This window comes from Condylura cristata, unplaced genomic scaffold, assembly GCF_000260355.1.
Source record: "Condylura cristata isolate star-nosed mole 26May11 unplaced genomic scaffold, ConCri1.0 scaffold00003, whole genome shotgun sequence".
Taxonomy (NCBI): Eukaryota; Metazoa; Chordata; class Mammalia; order Eulipotyphla; family Talpidae; genus Condylura; species Condylura cristata.
The window spans coordinates 30,458,084-30,478,873 of NW_004567104.1; the positions used below are offsets into that span (position 1 = coordinate 30,458,084).

The following is a 20,790-nucleotide window of genomic DNA, read 5'->3' on the forward strand; positions in this document are numbered from 1 at the left end:
ATGTATGATCATAGTTTTATAAAAATAGAATTCTCTAGCTCTAGGTTTGTGTCCTGCTTTTACACTAAATATATTTCCATTTCATTGACAAAACATGTAGCACTCAAGAGATACCTTCCAGATAAATCTTTGTCTGCATATTTTATATTTCCTTTTGAGACATTTAATGTACATTATCAGGCTTTAATTCTACTTTTCAGTGAAAAGTAATTTTGGAAAAATGAGTTTTTGTGATGCATAAAAAAATCAACAAAAAACTTCACAAAAATCATGGCAGATTGAAAATAGAAAGAAAGGGGAAAAAACTACCATTTTATGTTAAAAAAACAATCTTGTGGATAGAATAATTTGTTCTGCATAAAAGCTTACAATATAAGCATAATGTAATTAAATTGATGACTCCAGCATCTTAAGATTATGTTATTGTAGCTGTGAAGAAAGTAATATGTATCCCTTTTAATTTTCCCCATTTTTAACATCTGTTTTGATAGGAGCTTTACCAATTTCCAAATACTATTTTGGACTAATCAGAAATTTTCTTTCAAAAATTTATTTATGGATACAGAACTGGGGTACAGACCAGAGGTGTAGGGAGTGGGGAGTCACTAGAGACAGAGTGGGGCGCAGAACAGGCGGATCCACTGAAATACACTGCTGAGAGGAGCAGCAGGCCAGTCAGAAGAGGTCTGCCACACCATGTGGGTGATCTCCCTGGCAGAGGAGCAAATTCATGCTGCAGTGGCTGTGATAGCTTCATTGTGTTGTGCTTTAACTAGTTGTGCCACCAGGGAATGGGTTAAAGTGCAGCACTGCAAGCGAGCCACAGCCGCCCTTAGTGCAAGTTTGGTCCCTGGCCATGGAGGTGACCCACATGGCACAGCAGACCACTCCTGTTTTGCCCACTGCTTCCCTCAGCAGTGTACTTTGTTACTCTGCCTGTTCTGCTCCCCATCCTATTTCTGGTGAATCCTCTCACCACCCCTGTGCCTGTGGCCTGTATCCTAGTTCTGTATGAATAAATAAATCTTAAAAAAAAATATTTTTATTATTATTAAAAGCTGCTACCTTCAGTTATAGGCTGAATTTATTTATTTTTTAGGTAAAAAACTGAAGTGTAGAGTTGATGGGACCTGCGCAGACTTATATAAGCTAAAGTTTGGTCAGAACTATAGCTTCCCTTGGTCCTCCTTTGTTGCACAAGGGGTTAAGTCTCAGCACTATCAAGCTATCAGCAGACACTGCAGCATGACTTCTATCCCTGGCCAGGGAATTGACCCACATGGTGTGGCAGACCTCTCCTGCCTTGCCCACTACTCCCCTCAGCAGAATATTTCATTCAATCTGCCTGTTTTGTTCCCTGCTTTGTCTCTGGTGAATCTTCTCACCCCACAAACCTCTGGCCTATACCCCATTTCTTGTATGCATAAATAAAGAAATCTTAAAACAAAACAAAACAAAACAAAACTATGACCTCACTCATAGAAGATAGTTATTCTTTTTTTAAAAAAATATATTTAAAGAGTAAGTTTATTAGAAAGAGACAGGAGAGGAAAAGTCACTTGCTTTGGCACAGGTAGGCAGGAAGAGCTGCTCCAGAAGGGACAAGTTTGCCGAGAGAGAGACCTGTATGGTTGCAGGCAGGTGGCCTTAGGAGAGCGGCCTCCACTGAGGGAGGTCAGTGCAGAGAAGTCCCGGCAGGAGGCTGCTGCCCTGCAGGCGGAGAAAGTGGGTGAAAAGAAGCACCTGCATAGGCACAGGTGGGCAGAGGAGTAGTTGCCTATTCCTTTTTTTTTTTAATAAAAGAAATAATTGGTTTTATGTAATGTAGATTGATTTAGAATATTAGTTTATGTGCTAATCTAAAAATAAACTATATTAAATAATTATAACTCTCTCTTATTCATGAGCATTAGGAACAGAGTGCTTAATGAACATTCACTTAGAAAGAAGTACTGTAAGGCCTCCCTGGTGGCATAAGTGTTAAGTTTCAGCATTATCAAGCTGTCGCCAGCCACTGGAGCATGAGTTCAATCCAGGCCAGGTTGCTAACCCACATGGTGCAACAGACCTCTCCTGTCTCCCCCACTGCTCCCCTCAGCAGTGTACTTTGTCAGTCTGCCACTCTGTCTCTGGTGAATCCTCTCACTCCCTGCACCTCTGGCTTGCACCCCCATTCTTGTATGTATAAATAAATAAAAATAAATCTTTAATGGGGGGGAGGGAGGGAAATGCACGGGACTATGGTGGTGGCACAGGGGTGATTTGGTGATGGGAAACCCGCGGGGATTACAATCGAGATGGAAAAAAAAATGTGCAAAATGATGTAAAAATAAACTTTGTAATGTTTCTTGTAGTAAAAAATAGTCAGCAAAAAATAAAAAATAAATAAATAAAAATAAATCTTTAAGGAAAAAAAAGGAAGTACTGTAAGAGTTCAGACTAGTAGTGTATTTCCTCTTTAGTATTTGTTTTGAAGGTCAAGTAGGTAATGAACTTAGGTTAATAATGTACTTTGTTAGTTATTTAAATCCCCTTGGTATCATTCTAATTACTCTGTATAAATTTTTCAATAGAGTAATTCCCTTTATAAATATTTTAAAATGTTAAATATATTTATCACGTAATGGGGAACAAGCCTCATAAAAACATTTGTTTTTAAAAAACTACCACTTCTCTTGTAGTTTGAATATTTTAGAATTTGGTAAACAAAATTATTTTGATGACCATAGTTTTTGTCATAGAATTACCTTTTTTTCTTAATATATGTAAAAAAGAGTTTAGAACTCTTTTATCATACCATCTGAAATTAAGGTTTGTTACTCCATAATATTAGACATTTAATTTTTTCCAGACTGCTGAAAAAATTATCACTAGCACCAATTAAATGATCAGACCTGAATAGGGTGTAATAGAGTATGACCCTAACTCTGACTTACACTTTTTCTTATTTTTAGGAGCATTTACTGAGCTCTTATACTATGTCCATTGTAATATTTACTGGTCCCAAGAACCCCAAGTGAATAATAAGGTCTTAGTAAAAGTAATCTTGATTTGTTACTACCAGGAAGTATTGTCAAATACAATTATAAGTGATGTTAATTTCATCTGAAACTAAATGAAAATTAAAATTATGTTTACTTGCTGGACAAGAAAAAAAAATGTTTTCCATAGCTATTTTTTAAAAGATCTTAACTTCTTGTTTTCTCATTTAGGTATCCTCAGTCTTTTGGAGCATGGAGAAGAGTATACATTTTCTTTACCATGTGCATATGCCCGGTCAATTTTAACTGTTCCTTGGGTGGAACTAGGTGGCAAAGTCAGTGTCAACTGTGCAAAAACTGGGTATTCAGCCAGCATCACATTTCATACTAAGCCATTTTATGGTGGCAAACTACACCGGTAAGAACACTTCACATGGCCTGTTTTTCATCTGTTTGATCTTATATTAATAACCTTTTATTCTTGTTTTGCTTTTTTTTAATGTGAAATAGGGTTGGATTTTTATTCAAGTTCATTTTTTGTTTGAAAAAAAAAAACAAACTTTTAAGCCACTCAAGAATCATGACCTAGTTTTAAAAAATAGTGACAGCTTTGTAAAATTTGCCTGGTTAGTTATAACCACAGGTAGAATAGAATTCCTGACAAATGAACATGCAGTCTCTCTGGTCCAATTATAAGAAATCAAAAAGTACATGGTGAAACCAGTGTCTTAAGGCACCCATATTGAATTGGTGATTTTGTTGTAATTTTTGAGTTATTATATCGCCTTTGTGGCTCATTGATCTCTTCCGCACTCATCCAGATCACCCAAACTATTTAATACATGAAACAAGTTTTTCCTGGGATCCTCAAGAGAATACTGATAATTTATTAAATCTTTTTAGATTTTCTCTGAATTAGGAATAGTGTTCTTTTTCTCCAAAGTTTTATTCAAAGAATAATCCATATACCAAAGTGTACAAGTTGATTTTTCATTTTTTGAAAATTTTAATTCTTTTCATCTAGACACTGGCATTACCAATTAATAGTCCAGAGGCCCTTTCAGCTCTGTCACAGTCTTTCTCTCTCTCTATTTTGCGTCAACAACTTAAGCACCTTTCACTAAAGACAGCTACTGTCCAAATTTCTAATACCATAGATTAATTTTACCTATTTTGAACTCTGTATAAATGAAATTGTATACTATGCTCTTTCAGCTTGATTTCTTTTATGCAGCATTATGTTTTGACATTCATCCATGTGTGCTTATAATTCATTCCCCTCACTGTTTACCAGTACACAGCTGCGCCACAATTTATTCATACTAATCTTGATTGACCTTTGAGTAGTTTCCAGTTTTGACAAACTGCCACTTGAACATTGTTTGATGAATAAATAAGTATAGTTGTATGTATATAGATACGAAGGAGTAGAATTTACTATGTGGTAGGATATGAAAGTTGGACATCATAAGATACTATCAAATTATTTCTTAAGTGGTTATATCAAAATACACTCCCTATCATTATTATGAGACTTTTAATTGGATAGAGCAGTTTCATTTCTTCATTGGATGTCTAATACTTGACAACTTTATAAATGAAAAGAAAGCTTGATTGGTTCCCAAACATAGAATGGGTCATTAAAAATGCAAATTTTAAAATGCTGAAGCAGAGAATTAAAAAAAAAAAAGTACAGGTTACTCAAACAGAACGATTTAACATCATTAGAGTAATCGCCTTTTATTCTTACAGAAGATATTAATGTGGTCATACTTTGTTATATGTAATTCTACTTACACATCTCATAATAATCAGAATTCAAATATTACAGTTAAAAAGAATCTTAGAGGGGACTGGACCAACAAATTCTTTTATGCAAACTATAGTCCCTGAAACTTCATTCTGAGCATATATGTGGTGTATGTGCATATGCATGTAAATAGATGTGTATGTAGTTGGAACCTTAACAGGATTCATATTATCTATTAGTTTTTTAAAAATATCTATTTACTTAAAACAGTTACTCTTTTATTCTTTTATTTCCCTGAACATGGCTATAAGTTTTTAGCCTGACTTGTACAGTTTGTGATCTTCCATTGCATCTATACAGTGTTGTATGTATATAGCTAATAATCTATAAATTCTTGCATATTTTTCTTGGGAACTGTTATTAAGTCTGAGTTTCTTTCTGGAGACAGACTCTTACACCCTGTCAAGTTGTAGCTGTTCCCAGTGATCCTTTGTTCTACTGCTAGTTCTCTTAGATATGAACTTTTAGATTTGATTTTTTTTAACTTCACAGAAATGATGTCCTTTTTGTCCTCTAGAAAAACCCTGGAGAGTTTTGAAAGCAGCTATTATATATAGGTGACTTTTAGTGACAAAAATAAAATAAAATGGTAGTTTTGGTACTAGCCTGTTTTACTCAGTGTGAGATAATTTATAGTAATTGAAATGAAAATCCCAGAGCCAAAGGTAGGAACAAATTGGTTGATGTTGACAGCTTTGATTCCATCTGTTGGAAATATGGAGATCATTTTATGAGCTGTTGAGGCTTGTAAACAGCAAAATACATCAACACTTTGCAATGGAATATTTTCTTGTATCTGAACTGTGAAAGTCCAATACAAATCATGCTAAGTTTTCTTTTTTACTTTTAAATTGTGTGTTTATATTCCTGTTCAGTCCTTGTTTTTGGATACACCTTTTTTTTTTTTTTATAATATAATAGTTCATTTTTACATCATTTTGTGCCTTTTTTCCACTTCAGTTGTAATCCCCATTGGTGGATACATCTTTTAACTACAATATAAGAATATGATAAATTGGGCTTCCCTGGTGTGGCAAGGGTTTAAGTCTCAGTACTATAAAACCATTCACTGCCACTGTGGTATGAGAAGCTATTGGCAGCTACTGTGGCATGAGTTTGATCCCTGGCCAGGTGCAGTAGACCTCTATCTCACCCACTGCTCCCCTCAGTAGTGTATTTCAGTCGGTCTGCCTTTTCTGCTCTCCACTCTTGTCACTGGTCAATCTTTTCACCACCTCTACCCTCTGGCCTACACCCAGTTCTGTATGTATAAATAAATCAATCTCTTTTTTTAATTTTATTTTAAGATTTATTTATTTATTCATTCACACAGAACTGGGGTACAAGCCAGAGATGCAAAGGGTGAGAGGATTCACCAGGGACAGAGTGGGGAGCAGAACAGGCAGATCGACAAAGGACACTGTTGAGGGGAGCAGCAGGCGGGTCAGGAGAGGTCTGCCGCGCCATGTGGATCTCCTCCAGGGCAGGCGGGATCGAACTCATGTGGAAGTGGCTTAAGCTTCTTAGTGCAGTGCTTCAACCCGCTGCGCCACCAGGGAGGGCCATAAATCAATCTCTTAAAAAAAAAATTCTGTGAGTATTGTGTTGATAGCAATTTTTGCATACTATTACTTTTTAAATTTTTCTATTTTGGCAAGAAAATTTTTAAAAATTTCATTATGTCTTACCTATTTTTCTGGGTTCTATATTTTAAAAAGTTGAAGAAGAATGTTGATATTTTTCATATTTCTAATTAGCTTTAATATTGTAAAAGCAAGCATTTTGAAGATCACACTTTATGATCATTGATGGCAATTAAGTGCTTGTGTCCTAGCATTCTTTCTAAAGATTAAAGTTGATGGTATTTGTAAAAATTATCTAGTGGCCCTCCCTGGTGGCGCAGCGGTTAAGTACAGCACTGAGAAGCTAAGGCCACTTCCATACATGAGTTCGATTCCCGCCTGCCCCGGAGGAGACCACATGGTGGAGGAGACCACATGGTGCGGCAGACCTCTCCTGGCCCGTCCTCTGCTCCCTCAGCAGTATACTTCCTCGATCTGCTTGTTCTGCTTCCCACTCTGTCTCTGGTGAATCCCCTCGCCGCCCCTTTGTTCTGCTCCCCACTCTGTCTCTGGTGAATCCCCTCGCCGCCCCTGTACTTCTGGCCTGTACCCCAGTTCTGTATGCATAAATAAATAAATCTTTAAAAAAAATTATCTAGTAAACTAGGATGAGATTCATGGTCTGACTTTGGTACTGACAAATTCAAAGTGATCTGTGTAACAAATTTAAACAGAATTTACAAGTACATTCTTAGTTTTATGAATCCTACAAGCTAGTCCAATATCACTTACTAGAGCATGTCTTTTTTCCTGCCTTCTTCCAGGGTAACAGGTGAAGTAAAGCACAATATTAGCAACACTGTGGTATGCAAAGTGCAAGGGGAGTGGAATAGTGTTCTTGAATTTACTTACACCAGTGGAGAGACAAAGTATGTGGACTTGACTAAACTGGCAGTGACGAAGAAAAGAGTAAGACCTCTGGAGAAGCAGGATCCATTTGAATCTAGGTAAGTCATCTTTGTATCCATCTAGGAAAGTGTTGGAAGTTCAGTACCTTAGTTTAAGCCTCTTCACTAGTTTGAACCTTGAATGTGTGTCACCAGTTTCCATCAGCTTTCTCACCTGTAAATTCAAAAGGTTGATATGATGTGATGCTCTTTAACCTTACTAGCTCTTAGAGATAGTCACATTTCAGTTAAATATCAAACAAACTTGGCAAAAAAACTAAAAATACTTACCGTTGAAAAGATAATAATTCTTCCCATCATTAAAGCTCTTATAAATTACTTACAAAAGGGAAGGTACCCCAATAAAAGAATGGAAAAAGAACATAAAGAAGTGGTTCTCAAAAATAGACAAAATGCCCATGCCCATTAACAAAATGGAAAAATTGTTTAGTGTAATTAGAATTCAAAGACATACAAATTAAAACCATAAGGTACGTTATCTTTTTTTTTTTCTTTAAGATTTATTTATTTAAGCATACAGAACTGGGGTACAAGTCAGAGTTGCAGAGGTGGTGAGAGGATTCACCAGAGACAGAGTGTGGAGCAGAACAGGATGACTGATGAAGTACACTGCTGAGGGGAGCAGCGGGTGGGTCAGGAGAGGTCTGCTATGCCATGCGGATCACCCCGGGGCAGATGGGGATTAAACTCATGTAGAGGTGGCTTTAGCTTCTTAGTGCTGTGCTTTAACCTGCTGGCCCACCAGGGAGGGCCAGATACATTATCTTTTAAAATACTACCTCTCGTGGGGAAAAGTATGAGCAAATAGGAATTTTCTTATTGCTGGTTAGAAGATGAACTGGTCCAACCTTGCTAGAAGATATTTTTGTATTAAATGTCATAGGCTGTTAAAGCAAATCAAGTGAATCTTGCTTCTGGAGAGAAGTACTGGGGTCTGGGAAAGGGTTTGACAATCTCAGAATGTCCTTTTGTACTGCTTAATGTATATACCATATGTATTACTGTATCAACTTTTTAAAAAAAGATTTATTTATTTATGTATACAAGAACAGGCCAGAGGTGCGGTGGTGGTGGCTGAGACAATTCACCAGAGACAGATAAGGAGAAGAACAGGCAGATTCACTGAAATACATTGCTGAGGAGAGCAGCAGGCAGGTCAGGAGACATCTGCCATGCCATGTGTGTCACCTCCCTGACAGGGAATTGAATTCATGCTGCAGTGGCTGGGGATAGCTTCATAATGCTGTGCCTTAACTCCTTGCGCCACCAGGGAGGCCCTATTGTATCAGTTTTAAAAGGAAATACAAGAAAGCATTAAACAACTTGAGATCACATAAATAAAACCAAATACTTTATAACTAAGTGTATAAAGGAGTTAAATATTTATTAATCAAAACCGCAGATTAAACAAAAGCATAAGAGAGTAATAATTTCTTAAAAGTTTTAAGGGATTTATCTTAAAGGAAAGATTCTTAAGGTTTGGTCTGTAGACCTATGGGGTCCTTGAGAACTTTTTGGGAAGTCTGCAAGTTCAGAGCTGTTTTATAATAGTGCTAAGGTTTTATTTGCCTTTTTACTCTGTTTGCACTTGCATTGGTGATGCAGAAACTGCTGGGCTTGAGTACTAGTGGCACTAGTAGTCATGTTCTTTACTGCTATGTACTTGCATTTTTTGAATGACAATTTCTTTTTGAATGTCTTTTTTTTTTTTTTAAAGATGTATTTATGCACACAGGAATTGGGGTAGAAGCAGACTAACTGAAATACACTGCTCTGACTGAAATACACTGCTGAGGGGAGCAGTGGGTGGGTCAAGCGAGGTCTGCTACTCCATGTTTGTCAGCTCCTTGGCCGGGATTTGAACTTGTGCTGCAGTGGCTACAGATAGTTTCATGGTGCTATACTTTAATCCATTGCGCCACCAGGGAGGGACCTGAATGTCCTTTTAAAAGTAGATTACTAGTTGTATTAAATATGAATCATGTACCTGTCTCTTTAATATTCTGTGTGACAAAATGGTAATATGCATTAAGCACTTTTTCTGGACACTGAAGAAGTATAGTGGTTATCTGGAGGAAACATTTGTGTAGTTGGTTGAGTTGTCAGCTGACTTAGTTACTCTGTCATGAAACACCATTTTTACTTAATAGAATGGCAGGCAGACAGGCATAATTGGCAAACAAATTATGATTTCAGATTTCAACAGTAGGCAGACAATTTTCTTGTAAGTGATTGTTATAACTATTGCAAGAATTTTGGAAAACTTAGTTGCCACCAAGAGCTTGAAAACCTTTCACAAAGAATTTTTCTCATTAAATTGATGGTGTTAATGGGGTTCTCCCTAGTGGCACAGGGGTTATAGTCTCAGAGCCATCAAGCTGTCGCCAGCCGCTCCAGACTTCATGAATTTGATCTCTGGCCAAGGACCCTAACCCACATGTGCAGCAGACCACTTGGCTCTCACCCGCTGCTGCCTTCAGCAGTGTATTTCAGTAGGTTCACCTATCCTGCGCCCCATTCTGTCTCTGGTGAATCCTCTTACCCCCTGACCACTGGCCTACTCCTCAGTTAAATTGATGGTGATATTAGTGAATGTGATTTTAAAGTATTATGTAAAAATTTTTCTACATGTGGAATATCATTTTTAGAAAATCAATCCATTATATTACAAAATCATGCAGGCATAAAAAAGTCTAAGATGCAGACTTGCTGAACTGGATTTCCATGTAGCAGAATATGGAAAATTGATGAACACCTTATATCTTTACTTCCATTTTCCTGCTTGCTTTGTGCATTACTTGCTATTCCTTTTTCTAGTTTCTTAAAGTGGAAACTAGGTCACAGGTCCTTTTGTAAAAGGGCAGAAAGTTCATATCTTAAGCTTAATAAGTTAGTTTTTACAGCTACTCTAGTCTGACATTGTAGTTCTTCGTAGATTCTGAATACAATCTAGAAACAGTTCTGTCTCTTACATTTCAGTGTGTTACTCTTCCTGTTTATTATTTCCAAAGTTTATTAAAATCTTAAATTTATAACTTGAGAAAATAGTGTATTTTTAATTGAAAAGGAAGTAGTGGTAGCAGCATTCTGAACATTAACACCAGTGGCATAGTATCAGCTTTTGTAACTCACTGGCATAAAGTTACAGGTCTGGTTTAGGAAATATAATTTTTGAAAATTTCTTAATTTTAAGGATATTTAATTACCTGTTTTTAAAATTTGTAAAATGAGTGATTTTCTAATTTCAGACGATTGTGGAAAAATGTGACAGATTCTCTCAGAGAATCTGAAATTGATAAGGCCACAGAGCATAAACGTACCCTGGAAGAACGCCAGAGAACTGAAGAAAGGCACCGTACTGAAACAGGCACACCATGGAAAACCAAGTATTTTATTAAAGAGGTTTGTCATATATATAATTTCAAACTAAATCTCATTACCTACCTAGTAAGAATTTTAGCTTATTAATGCTTGTTGATTATTACTTACATATCGTTATTTCTAAAAATAGTTTACCAGCAGTTCAGATGAAATAGACTTGAAAATTTAAGTTGGCCATAAACATAAACTATTGTCGCAACCTTCAGTCATAATAATAGAATATGCAATTCACAATATACTGTCTTTTGTACCATACTGAAACTCTGTGTTTACGTTCAAGGAGAGTTTATTAAGAGTGTCCATTTCCTCCTCTTTGTTATTATACATGTCCATCAGGATTCATTGGTTGTATTGGTCCTCTTAAGCAAATATTTGATTTCTTAATGTTGTATATAAACACAAGCAGAACTTTTCTGATACAGTAAATCATACTGGGGTCATATATGTGATATATATTTGAACCCTAGTCTCCCCTTGGATAATTTACCACTTCCTAACCTCTGTTTTTTTTTTTTTTTTTTTTTCCTAACCTCTGTTTTTAATCTGGTAACATAGGTAAATGTACAGACGGTACACTAAAAATACCGTGCCTCTTTCTGGATGAAGTTGGGCCACTCATGTCATTTCTCAGAGCCTTATCTCTTCTTATGCAAAATGAGATGGTTAGAGGGGATGTCTTAACTTCTAAATGTAACACTCTGTATGTGGTTAGGTGACATCTTTTCCAAAGAACAGTATGGGTGTCAAGAAATACCAGTCAAGTAATGTAAGATACCAATCTAGTGGTTTCTGTTTGTTGTAAAAGAAATTATTCTGACACATACAAAAATAGCACAGAAGACTTTAAGACTGACGCAGTAGAGGAGCATGTACTCAACTCTGAATACAGAAACATGAGGAAATTTATAGCCAACAGGCAGGTTGAGGAAGTGGAAATTGGTAGATATCAAGAGTTAGGAGAGGGAAGAAACAGTTTGATTGTATGCCCAGGATTTAGGAATTTTCTAGAAACTGGTTCCTTGGGATTCTTTTTTAAAAGTACACAAGAAGAGAAAGGAGCCTGACAAAAGTTAGAGCAAGGAAAGAATCCTTGTCACTTAGAACCAAGTAATTGCTGAACTTAAGGCTATTTTTGGAACAGGGTGAAGTAATTATAGGAGGTTTTTTTTTCTTCCAGTGTAGTTACATAGTTCAATTGAAAGATACAGAGGTTCAGAATAGAGGTTCCATCTATCTTTAATTCACTCTCTGACTCCTATTTCCTTGTGAGTAGGGAAGAACTAGAGAACAACACTTAGAAATCTTAGATACTAGAGATGCCAAGACTAAGATGGAGGTTACAGCTTATTCCTTCGTGACCATTTTTTGTGTGTCACCTACTGCCTGTCACTCTTTATGTAGCATCTTATCAAACATTGTGGAATTTATACAAATGACTTCTATAAAATAGAATGTTTAACAGAGCACTATATATTACAGACTAGAACTTCTTAGCTTATCCTATGTAAGGTTAGAAAGCCACGGACATTCTTTGATGTCTGCAAGTTGAGACTTTTCTTCACAGGAACTCCTATTCTAAATCATGAGACTAGAATTTCAAAGAAGAATTGCTTCTAATTTTGATCAGAATAGAAATGGTTCTTTATTTTTCTACTTGTTTCAGGGAGACGGATGGGTTTATCACAAACCCCTTTGGAAAACAATTCCAATAATGCAACCAACAGAGTGACATACAGTATCTAAGAGTTGACCAAATGAGGTTCCTCTCTGTTTACCCTAAACCCTCCCAGAATGGAGTCATTGCACTGAGTGACCTGCTTCCTGATTGCACAGACTGAAACTAGGTAAACACAGATGTGCCTAGAAGGGCACTATTGAGCTGCAGCAAGACCAAAGTGTTGGAGAAGCATGATGGACCTCTCACCAAACTGTTTATATGATGTGAGCAATATCATCTGAAAACCTTTTACCTAAATTATTAAATGATTAATCTTTTATCCAGTTCCTGTTCCTACAGCTAAGTTCAATTCCCCTATTTTTGCATGGGGGCAGCAGATATATACAACAGTGAGAACTCAGTGATTTTTATTTCTTTATAGTGAAAAGTGAAGTCTTTCAGAGTTTGTGCTTTGCTTTCTGTCAGTAACTGAAGTATTCACACTACTCTTATAAATAAAACCAAGAGGAGGAGGAAGATGACCCAGAAGTGGATTCAGCCATTGTGCCTGAAATCAGTGTTAAAAAAAAATTCAACCAGATTGTAGTAACAAGGCATTCTATTACTTCAAAAGACTGTGTGCCTGTGTCTGAGGAACTTACCCACTTTCCACCTCTCTCGGAACTCTCTTTTAAAAAATATATTTATAAATTGATTAGAATTATAACCATGGAGGATTTTTTCTTCTGAGCATTTTAATATACTTGAAAACAACATTGACTTGAAAAGTTTCAGAACATTTTTCAATACCTAGTTTTATTAAATATTATACTCGAGACAATTTTTTAAAATATGTTAATGTCAATATGATGAGATTTTGGCCTTTCTCAAGAACTGAGGCATTAAAGAATTTAGCAGATGTTAAAAAATAAACTGTTACTTTTTTCCTTAGCTTTTTTTCACTTGTAGGTTGGTGTCCAGTATTATGTACTATCCCTCTGGATAAGTATGCTTTATCTTACCTCTGTTCACTCAAAATTTAAAACAACTTTCCATATTTGTCAGTAATTCAAAAGTTATATATAGACTGAGTGCATATAAGGTATGGTTTTATTTTCTTTTCAAGGAAATTCAAATGCTGAAGAAAGAGTATATGAAATAAGATATCAGGAAAAAAAGATGTCAGGAAGTTGTATTCAGGTACAAATCTTTTTTTAAATAAGTATTTTATTGGGGTTGAAGGATTACTGGCATTAGAAGAATAGTGCTAATTACGACTGTCATCATTCATTCAAGTATTTATTGAGCACCTACTTAGGTGCTCAACACTTGTTACTGCAAGCTACCTTAATTTTCCAAGAGTGGTGCCTTACTCTTTTTCTTCTCATGTGGTCTTCCAATCAGTGTATGTAACATATACCTGTTATTCATCTGCCATTGTAGGTGGCTGCATCTGTTGCATCATCATAAGAAGTCTAAGCTTTGTGCTCTGATGAATTGTGTTTTATTGAAGGGGTTAATAGGATGAAAACTGCTTAACAATTTTTTCAACAAATTGTAAATTATAAGAAGATAATTGGTTTATGCACAACCATTTTAATGATTCCCTTGTTCATTTTGCTGTGAAATGCACTGAAAAATATCAAAATGGGTTATAGTTCATGTGTTGGGAAGATTGAAGAACAATAAAACTGGAGAACAATGATATCTGTGTGTTTTATAAATGAAAAGAAATAGGAAATTTTATAGTGGAGTTACTGCCCTGTTCATTGGAGAGGAACATTGGTTTTTCTCTTTAAATTCTTCAGGACTCCTAGGGAGATAAGAACAAATTTATTAAGTCTCTAAAAATGAAAATATTTTAAGTTTACTATTTTTTAAATATACTGAGAATAGAACATGAAACTAGAGGGTTTTGTTTCAATCTTTGAACCATTTGAATGTGCATTTATTTATTTGAATTCTGATTCATTTAAGAATTGTTGAAATGTAATTTTTAAGATGCTCAAGAAAAACAGTATATTTGAGTAATTAAGATAGTTCTCATTTTATTGGATTGAACCGTCTATCAGATCATATTCCAATTCACTGTATTTTGAAAAGATATTTTTAAACTTCTAAAGGTAAATTTAGATTGTGTGTTGGTTGAGATACGGCATTTACATATTTATTCACTGAATTCCGCAAGTTGTAACCTACATTACCTCCCATGCCTACTTATCACCAAAAACAGTGATTACAAGAATAAAATTAATGAACCCCTGATTCTACAGTATTAGCAGTTATACTTTACTCCCATTATAAAAGACTGGTGCTTGATGAGCCAATTTATGCAGGTGAATTCTTAGATGATTTATTAATTAATTATGTAATTCTGAAATTTTGCCTTAAAATAAAGGCTAACTTCTGGCAGCTCTCTTGCCCAACTGTGACTATGAAGGTGTTTCTTTAACACAAACATTTTCCCATTGCAAAGCAGGAGCCGCAGCTCTCTCGCCCACCTGTGGACTATGCAGGTACCTCTCGCTCCTTTTCCTAATAAAACTGTTCTTTTAAAATGTTTAAAAAAGTGGGGGAGCTAACTTCTTTTCAGAGTTTTCTCCCCAGAAAAGGGCAAATTGGTGTGATTTTACTCTAAAATCTTCATTGTGGAGTCATATTACAGTGACTGTGCAGTGATTCACCAGACAAAATAGAAGAGAGAATAAAGATTACTGTGTCAGACAGGGGTAAAAAGATAAAAAATGAAAATTCTAATAAAAAAATATATAAGTGGCATAAAATCCCTAATTATTCCAGAAATCAAGTGGGATAAAAGTTCTCATGTACTAACATATGTTTTCACTTACGTTTACAACAATCCTATAAAAAAGTCCTACAAAAATACTTGAGGAAAATACAACCCTGTTAATTACAGTAAAGTCAATTTAGCAACTCCTAATATAATCTTTTACCCTCTCACCAACAAGTTACACAGATCATCTACCCACTGACACATCATATAATAATATATAAACATCAATCATGTTTATTTTTTAGAAGATTTATTTATGCACACAAGAACTGGGATACACTCCAGAGGTATGGGGCAGGGGTGAAAGGATTCACCAGAGACAAGAGTGGGGAGCACAACAGGCAGAATGAAATATACTGCTAAGGGGAACAGCAGGTGAGACAGGTGAGGTCTGCTGCACCATGTGGGTCCCAGGCGGGGGGTTGAACATGTGCTACAGTGGCTATAGATAGCTTCATAGTGCTGCGTTTTAACACAAGTGTACCACCATGGAGGTCCTCAATTATGTTTATTGAAGTAAATTTGTTTACATTGTATTCTGCTTTACTTCAATAAGTAAGGAGCAGCAGACATTTGAGGAAAGTTTCCAACATAAGAAACAAAAACACAGTAATTAGAAGAAACATAATTTGGAAAAGGGAAAATGCTTCATGAAAAATTAAACCTTAAGACAGATGAGATTTTGTTACTTCAATGAAACAGACAAGATGCTATTCTAAAAACACTTCAGAGAACACTGCACAAGCCTTGGATTAAAAAATGTGATAATTCAAATTAAATTTTCAATACAGGTTATTGAAGGTAATCAGAAAAAGTTGTCAGCAAGTAGAACTAAAGGACAAGAAAAGGACAAATTGGAGAGGAATCATAGGGAATTTGAAGGAGCATTCCAGGAAATCTTAACATGTAATAAGTGGAGTTGCAGGAAAGAGAACTGATGGGAGGGAACATATTTCAAAATATGTGAAATACTTAGAAGAAAATTCCCCAATACTAAAACTAAAATGCCACAAGTAGCCTTCACAGTAGCAGGAAAATAAAAGTTTGAGGAGCCTTCCTCGCGGCACAGGGGTTAAAACACAGCACTGCAGCACCAGTTCGAGCCCCTCCCAGGGAGGTGACCCTGTTGCATGGTGGTGCAACAGACTTCTCTGGACTGCTGTTCCCCTCAGCAGTATATATTTCAGTCAATTTGCCTGTTCTATTCCCCACTCTGTCTCTGGTAAATTCTCTGCCCCTGCACCTCTGGTCTATACCCTAGTTCTTAATACATAAATAAATAAAATCTTAAAAAAAAAATTAAAACAAAAGCTTAAAACAGCACATCATAGCGAAATTTTCTAACACTGAGGATGAAGAGAAGATTCCAAAAATTGTGGCACTAGCCTCCTCAACATCACCAAAACCTAAAAAGGAAAAGAACGATTTCTCATTTTGCCTAGAAATTTATCCCCATCCAAAAGAGGAATATGACTTGCAAAACCATAAGAGAAAGGGGAAAAGCAGGAACTAGAGAACAGAAGAGATCAAGAAAAACAGGATCCAGCAGAAGAGTCAAAAATAGGCATCCACTCTTCAGTATCTAGACAAATAGCCCCCCATGAGCTGCTTTCTGCAACTGCTGTTTTAGCCGTGCAAGCAATGCTTTTGGAAAATTCTTTGAACCAAGATCTGTCTCATCTTGCTGTCATGGTTCTCACTGTCTGAATAAAAGAATGTTTCTGTTGGGCCTCTTTGGTGGTACAGAGGTTAAAGTCTCAGTGCTATTAAGTTATTGTCAGCCATTGTAGTATGAATTCAGTCCTCCCGCCAGGGAGTGAACCCACTTGTCACAGCAGGCCTCTCGTGTCTCACCTGCTGCTCTTGTATGCATAACTAAATAAACCTTTTTAAAAAAATATGTATAGGTCTTCCCTGGTGGCACAGTGGGTTAAAGCACAGCACTGCGAAGTTAGCCTCAACTGCTTCTGTGGAGTTGATCCCTGCCCCAAAGGGGTCCACATGGCTCAGCAGACCTCTTGTCTCACCTGCTGCTTCCCTCAGCAGTGTACTTCATCGATCTGCCTGTTCTATGGTGAATCCTCTCACCACCCGTGCACCTCTGGCCTGTACCCCAGTTCTATATGCATAAATAAATAAATCTTAAAAGTATATAACACTATATATATATATATATATATATATATATATATATATATATATATATATATATATATACATATATTTAAAGATTTGTTTATTCATATGGAACTGGGGTACAGGCTAGAGATGTGGAGGGTGAGAGGATTTACCAGAGACAGAGCGGGGAGCAGAACAGGCAAAGCAACGAGGTACACTGCTGAGGGGAGCAGCGGGCGGGTCAGGAGAGGTCTGCCTCGCCCTGTGGATCTCCTCCCCGGGCAGGTGGGAATCGAACTCATGCGGTAGTGGCTTTAGCTACTTAGTGCTGTGCTTTAACCCGCTGCGCCATCAGGGAGGGCCCCTGTATATACTTTTTATAACAAAAACAATATCTGTTTTTGGTATTGTTCTTGGTCCTTGGCAGAGAGAATGGTAGTTGTTATCATGACTTCATGTTGTATTATATGGTATGGCTTGATTATTGAGTCTTTCAGCTCTATGGGAACTGCCTAGCCTCTTTCTTGTGACTCCTCGCCATTAGGGTATTTGAATTTTGTGGCAAGTTTTTGGATCCCACTGTCCCCAATATGAGCAAAGCCTGTTTGGCTGGGCATTTGCCCATGACAGAATGAGCAGTTTTGAAATTCCTATTAACCGTAATCCTTTCTTGTCACCCTATGCACACCAATTTTATTAAAAATCTTTCGGCCCTCCCGGGTGGCGCAGCAGGTTAAAGCACAGCACTAAGAAGCTAAAGCCACTTCAGCAGGAGTTCGATCCCCGGCCTGGAGGTGACCCACATGGCCCAGCAGACCTCTCCTGACCCACCTGCTGCCCCCCTCAGCAGTATACTTTGTCAGTCAGTCTATTCTGCTCCCCACTCTGTCTCTGGTGAATCCTCTCACCGCCCCTGAACCTCTGGCCTGTACCCCAGTTCTGTATGCATAAATAAATAAATCTTAAAAAAAAATCTTTCACACCAAGAGTCTGCTTCCTTTGCCTTTGTGCATAGATGACAGAATCCCTTTTAGAGCATGCACCTCTTAATATTTTGAGGTCCCTGAGTTACCCCTTGGCTGCACACTAATAATCCTAGTGCATGTGATTTACAAACAAGAGTCCATAAGATTATATTCTGTGATAGGTATGCTGGATCCGGTAGAAAGTTGGATTTTATGAAGTTCCTTCTAATTGTGATTTTATGGTTTTGTGCATATACATGTCACTACATATATGACTGTGTTAGTGCAAGTCTACATATCTGAATGTATTAATCATGTCTTTTTTTTTTTTTAAGATATTCATGGCCCTCCCTGGTGGCGCAGCGGGTTAAAGCACTGCACTAAGAAGCTGAAACCACTTCCGCATGAGTTCGATTCCACCTGCTTCGGAGGTGACCACATGGTGTGGCAGACTTCTGACCCGCCTGCTGCTCCCCTCAGCAGTGTACTTCGTCGATCTGCCTGTTTTGCTCCCCACTCTGTCTCTGGTGAAGTCTTTCGCCACCCCTGAGTCTCTGGCCTGTACCCCAGTTCTGTATGCACAAATAAATCTTTAAAAAAATAATAATATTCATGCACACAAGAACTGGGGTGCACAGGCCGGAGAGGAGAGGATCCACCAGAGACAGACTGGGAAACAGAACAGGCATATTGAAATACCCTGCTGAGGGGAGCAGCTGGTGAGACAGGAGAGGTCCTTAGCCTGGGATCAAAATCATGCTGCAGTGGCTGCAGACAGCTTCATGGTGCTGCGCCTCAACCCCTTGCACCACCAGGGAGGCCCCTTTTTCTGTATATTTTATTCTCTGATATTTTGGGACCTTGCCAATTGTTGGGAGTCTGTTCTTCCCAGGCTTGTCAGTTTCTGGAGATAATGAAGTATGACCTTCAAGCTTACTTTATATATGCAAATCAGCCAATTCAGAGTCCAAATTCCAAAACCCTCCTTTTTGAGTTGTTATCCTCTAGGGCATATTTTCCCTTTCCTAACTACATCAGAGCCAGACAGTTGGGGACAGCCCCTCTATTGCAGTACCTCTGTGATTATTCAAATTAACTAGCCCCAAACCTGCTTATCCTGTCTCACCCACTTCTTTCCATGGAAACAACAATAAATATTCCTACCCACCTTTTCTTTAGTTTCCTCAGTTTCCTTGTGTGATTCCCTATGGGTAATACGCTATGCTTCTTGTTTTTTGGGATCCATGGGCATAAACTTATTTCTTCATGACTATCATTAACAAGTTTGGGTATCTTATATGTGATTGAAACATGCTGAGTTACCTTTAGTGAGTATGTATGCATGTTCCTAGATCTCTGCTGCTGCTAGTTCATTTAGTATAAACAAACATAATTGGATGAGATTTTATTCAAGCCTCAACACTATAACCAACAGGTTAGTTTCCCCCCAACTAGGATCTACCTTATTTATTTTTTTTCTCAGAGCAGTGTCTACGTATATTTGTTTGAGAGAAAAAAAAAAAAAGCAAAATTATGACCTATGTCTGAATTCCAAAAAAAAAAACCTAAAACACCTAAGTGAAAGTGGTAGAATTTTGGATAAGTAAAACAAATGACAACAGCAACAAAACTACCAAAGCATACCCAAACCCCCTTCAGAATCATGTAATGACTCCTTAGTAACTTTTAGAAAGCTCTAGATTTCATTTTTTAAAAAATATTTATGCACACAGAACTGGGGTACAGGCCAAAGGTGCACAGGGTCAGAGGATTCCCCAAGACAGAGTGGGGAGCAGAACAGGCAGATCTCCTGAAAACACTGCTGAGGGGAGCTGCAGGTAGGTCTGGAGAGTTCTGCTGTGCCATGTGGGTCTCCTCCCTGGCAGGCAATCTAATCAAGTTGAAGGCCACAGTTAGCATTGTAGGGTTGAGGCTAGCTTTGTAGGGTTGCACTTTAACCTCTTGTGCCCCAAGGGAGGGCCCAGAATGCTCTAGATTTCAAGCAAGGATAAGATGGTCTGACAATTTATGTTACAAAAAAAACTTCAGGAGCTCCAGTGGCGCAATCAGTTAGCAGGCGGTACTTATACAAAGAAAACTTCACTGCTATAGAGTAAATTGCTAGGCCCATCTGAGGTTGCAAAGTACCATTTCAGACAAGCTATTACTCATTATTTGATAGATGTCACAAGACTCACTTGTGCCAAAGTACTTTACCTACCTATCATTTGAACGTCCTGGTTGTAAACAATTTGCTTCAGAAGACCTCTATAAAAGTATACTTTTCTGGGGAAGGAGAAATATTTCTACCCTGTGGTGGCTTTTTGATTTTTAATGGCTGAACATCCTAATAGCTGATATGTTGTAAAACTCCTTCCAGTCTAGGCTTCTAATGGAAACACTAGTTATCAATTAATTTCTTACACTCCAAGAGTAAGACATCTGGTAGATTCAGAAATTAATTTTTTTTTTAAAGATTTATTTATTTGTGCATACAGAACTGGGGTACAGGCCAGAGGCTCAGGGGCGGCGAGAGGCTTCACCAGAGACAGAG

The 20,790-nt window shown here is 37.3% G+C and overlaps 1 protein-coding gene and 1 long non-coding RNA gene across 5 annotated transcripts in view; one reads left to right on the forward strand and one right to left on the reverse strand.

Moving 5' to 3' along the window:
- The window catches only part of OSBPL11 (oxysterol binding protein-like 11), a 63,574-nt gene extending 49,510 nt beyond the window's left edge, over positions 1 to 14,064 (forward strand). For all 4 annotated transcript variants that reach the window (XM_012733834.1, XM_004675141.2, XM_012733838.1 and 1 more), the window contains 4 exons: positions 3,213 to 3,399; positions 7,178 to 7,360; positions 10,570 to 10,723; positions 12,366 to 14,064. In XM_012733834.1, the coding sequence (XP_012589288.1) occupies positions 3,213 to 3,399; positions 7,178 to 7,360; positions 10,570 to 10,723; positions 12,366 to 12,431 (590 nt within the window). In that variant the 3' untranslated portion in view covers positions 12,432 to 14,064. The remainder of the gene's footprint in view (positions 1 to 3,212; positions 3,400 to 7,177; positions 7,361 to 10,569; positions 10,724 to 12,365) is intronic.
- The window catches only part of LOC105854482, a 16,391-nt gene continuing 1,929 nt past the window's right edge, over positions 6,329 to 20,790 (reverse strand). Inside the window, exons 2-3 of the long non-coding RNA XR_001146166.1 lie at positions 7,408 to 7,475; positions 6,329 to 6,367 (exon numbers count right to left, since the gene is read on the reverse strand). This is a non-coding gene — a long non-coding RNA (uncharacterized LOC105854482). The remainder of the gene's footprint in view (positions 6,368 to 7,407; positions 7,476 to 20,790) is intronic.